Raw genomic sequence first — 3947 nt, 5'->3', positions numbered from 1 at the left:
TCCTCTATGAAAATCTGCGGGCTGGTGCATTGTTGGTCGTCCTCAACAAACTCGTTCGGTAGTCGAATCGGGGAACCATACAGCATCTCAGCAGTTGAAGTTTGCAGATCTTCCTTGAAACACGTTCGTAGGCCTAGCAGGACTGTTGGTAGTAATTCTGTCCAGGATTCTACTTCGTGACACATAAGTGCTGCTTTTAAAGAACGGTGCCAGCGTTCAATCATACCGTTTGCCTGTGGATGGTATGACGTGGTGTGGACGTGTTTTGCTCCTATCATTTTGGTCATGGCTTTGAAATAAGCTGATTCAAATTGTAGGCCCCGGTCCGTTGTTATGGTTTGCGGGCATCCAAATCTCGCCACCCAGTTTGACCAAAAAACAGATACTATGGTGTTTGCCGTAATGTCTTTTAAAGGTATAGCTTCAGGCCACCTTGAAAAACGATCAATCATTGTTAAACAATAGCGATACCTTTTATCCATTGGCATCACAATGATGTCGATATGTACATGGTCGAAACGGTTGTCTGGCATGTCGATTTTAATTGGCCGAAAATTATTGTGTCTGTGTATTTTTGCTCGTTGACAGGGTAAACAATTTCGCGCCCATTCAACTATATCAATTCGCATGGAAGGCCAGACGTATTTTTGTTTTATCTGATGCAGGGTGGATCTTCCACTGGGGTGTGACATGCCGTGAATTGATGTGAAAACTTTATGACGCAGAGATACTGGCACGTATGGCCGAATTGTTCCTGTAGACACATCGCAGAACAAAGAATTTTTGTCGTTGAAAACAATTGCTTGCAGTTTCAAAGATGTTTCCCCGTGCAACAGCGTTTTTAACTCTTGATCGTTTTGTTGTTCCTCTGCAACGGTTGATAAACTGACAGCAGTTGGCAGCGATACAGCTGAAATGCGAGAAAGAGCATCTGCCACAGCATTGTCACTTCCAGATAGGTGTACAATGGTTGTTTAAAATTGGGAAATATAATCGAGATGGCGGAGCTGTCGTGGTGACGCCTTCTCTGGTTTCTGTTTGAAAGCATATATCAGCGGTTTGTGGTCCGTTTTAATGACGAAGACTCGTGCTTCTAGGAGGTGTTTGAAAAAACGAATGGCGCTGTAGATTGCTAATAATTCTCTATCATATGCGCTGTAATTTTTTTCAGTTGCTGAGAGTTTTCTCGAAAAAAATCCAAATGGTACCCAAGTGCCCTGGTCATATTGTTCTACGGCAGCGCCAATAGCAACGTCAAATGCATCACAGATAAGTGCCAGCTCAGCATCAGGTGCTGGATGTGCAATTAGTGCAGCATTCGCAACGCTGTGTTTACAGTTATTGAACGCATCGAGACTTTCGGGAGTCCAAGAGATTTTCGTTTGTCATTCTTTTTGATGTTTCGTACCAGATCACTAAGCTGTGCTTGATGTTGCGATAAGTGTGGTATACAACGCCGGTAGTAATTCAGAACACCTAGAAACCGTCCTAGGTCACTGACTGTGTCAGGTTGTTTGTAATTTACTATTGCTTCAATGCGGTCCTGTGGTGGTTTAATGCCATTCTTGCTGACCGTGTAGCCCAGAAAGAGAATTTCCGATTTACCAAATTGACTGTAAAAATACTAATAAATAAATAATACAACACCGGTTTTAGCGTCAGTTTCTGCTGACAGTTTATTAACGACTAAAATATACAATGAATGTGTATAATTATGCGTACAATGTTTGAAAGATAGAGAGAGACAGTAGCGGCAAGAAACAACCCTTTATTGCGCTTTAGTTTTCACATCCTGGGGCCCGCGAGTTGCAGAAACCTCGAGTGGATACAGTAATTGAATTGGTCTCTTCAAGGTAAGATTGTTACCCATGTAGACATCACAATCTCGTATTCTGTTGTCTCTTCCGTGGTATACATTTTTAATGACACCCATTTTTCATTGTAGCCGAGTTTTTAAATTATCACCGACTAAAACAATATCTCCCTCATTTACACTCCTTGAAGCACGAGGTTTATTGTAGTGAATACTCCGTAATTGGTTCAAATATTCTTGCTGCCATCTTTTAAGATACCTTAAGAGTAACGCTCGACGTTTTTGCCATAAATCACCAACTTCTGATCTGTCATAGTTAAACTCGTCAATAATAAAGCTGTGTTGACACGAATTTAAAAAATGTGCTGGTGTTAATGGTTCTAAATCCTTTTCATCATTTGTTATGTAGGTTAAAGGACAAATATTTACAACGTATTCAACTTCTGTCAATAGTGTGTTCAATTCATCGTATGTCAATATCAATTTCCCAATAGCTGACTTCAAGCATATCTTGACACTTTTCACTAATCTTTCCCAGAATCCACCCCACCATGCCGCTCTTTCTGGTATGAATTTCCATGAAAATCCTTTGTGGGCTGCATTGTTCTGAAATTCTTCGGATTTAAGTAAAGTTTCTAGCTTTTGAAGTTCTTTGTTTGCTCTTTTAAATGTTTTGGCATTACCTGAAATGATTGTTTCTGGACAACCACGACGCGCTATAAACCTTCTTAAAGCGTCAATACAACTGTTGGTTGTAAGATTTTTCACCAGTTCCAAATGGATTGCTCTTACATATAGCTGCGCATGTAAATAAATTTATATAAACCTTTTCTTGGTAATTCTCTCTTTCAATTTTTATATATAGTGGTCCTGCAAAATCAATTCCAGTCGTCTTGAATGGTCTGGTTGTTGTAATTCGTTCAGTTGGCAAAACAGACCATTGTTCATTAGCGCTTTTACCTCTGATCCTTTTGCATACTATGCATTGACCTACTATATTTTTGATTAGTTGGCGACCTTGTATTATCCAATATTTCTTTCGTATGTATGCTAGTACTACATTCACACCTCCATGTAGAGTAACTGTATGCGCTTCAATTATTAACAACCTGCTCAGACGAGACAGTTTAGGCAATATAGCTGGTTTTGTCAAACTTTTGTCGTAATCTTTATCTGAAATCCTGCAACTAAGTCTTATCACGCCATCGTCAATAGTTGGATTTAAACATAATAACTTCGATGTTGTTGGCAAAATTTTTCCGTTCTTCAGATAACTAGCTTCTTCAGGAAAATATCTTCTCTGTTCCAGTTTTACCAAAAGTTTTTCGGCTTCAGCAATTTCCTGCGCACTTAAATTTTTTACGTCATTTATTTTTGATGTCTTCTGTACTGTCCTGTGAGATTTTTGTGTCTGCATGTTGCTAATAAACTTCATAATATAGGCTGTTACCCTTAACACTTTTTTGATGTTACTATATTTGTTTATTGTTTCAAATGATTCGCTTTGATTGACAATGTTTTCATTCAGGTCCGAAAATGTTAATAAAATATCATTCATACTCTTGTTGCTTGCAGAATGTATTTGCTTTGCCGATAACCAGCTCGGACCATTTTTCCATAATTCATTATTAAACAAATTTTTGGCTGTACAACCTCTAGTTAAAAAATCAGCAGGATTGCTTTTGCCATCGCAATATTTCCATTCGTATATGTTAGTTAGTTTTAAAATTTCTTTAACTCTTGTTGTAACGTATGGCTTTATTTTATTTCCGCATCCCATAATCCAATTAAGTGTAATTGTTGAATCAGACCATAAGTAGTATTTATCAATCTGTAACTCTAGAGACCCTGATAAAAATGCTTTAAGTCGTACTGCAATAACAGCTGCCGTGAGTTCCAACTTTGGGAGCGAGAGTTCATCATTACCGCTCTTTGTAATTGGGCTTACTCTGTTTTTTGAGCAAATAAATTTGTTTAAAACTATCCCATTCGCCACTGTTCTCAAATATGCCACAACTCCATATGCCTTTGGGCTTGCATCAGCAAATATATGGATCTCTATAAAGCTTTTCTCTGCGTGACACAAACAACGAGAAATTTTGAAATGTCTTAATATTTTAAGTTCGTTTCGCCA

At 38.4% G+C, this 3947-nt stretch overlaps 1 protein-coding gene across 1 annotated transcript; it reads right to left on the bottom strand.

Annotated features, from left to right (window-relative positions):
- Positions 1 to 1306: 1306 nt before the first annotated feature.
- LOC119664863 lies at positions 1307 to 3762 on the bottom strand (the record flags this gene model as incomplete). Its single annotated transcript, XM_038074228.1, has 3 exons — positions 1307 to 1613; positions 2073 to 2611; positions 2808 to 3762. Coding segments are annotated over 3 exons (1801 nt in total), but the record flags the coding sequence as incomplete, so codon positions are not given.
- Positions 3763 to 3947: the final 185 nt, after the last annotated feature.

This window comes from Teleopsis dalmanni, unplaced genomic scaffold, assembly GCF_002237135.1.
Source record: "Teleopsis dalmanni isolate 2A unplaced genomic scaffold, ASM223713v2 unscaffolded_contig_2795, whole genome shotgun sequence".
Taxonomy (NCBI): Eukaryota; Metazoa; Arthropoda; class Insecta; order Diptera; family Diopsidae; genus Teleopsis; species Teleopsis dalmanni.
Note: the sequence above shows the minus strand (reverse complement) of the source record. Positions and strands in the feature narration are given on the sequence as shown.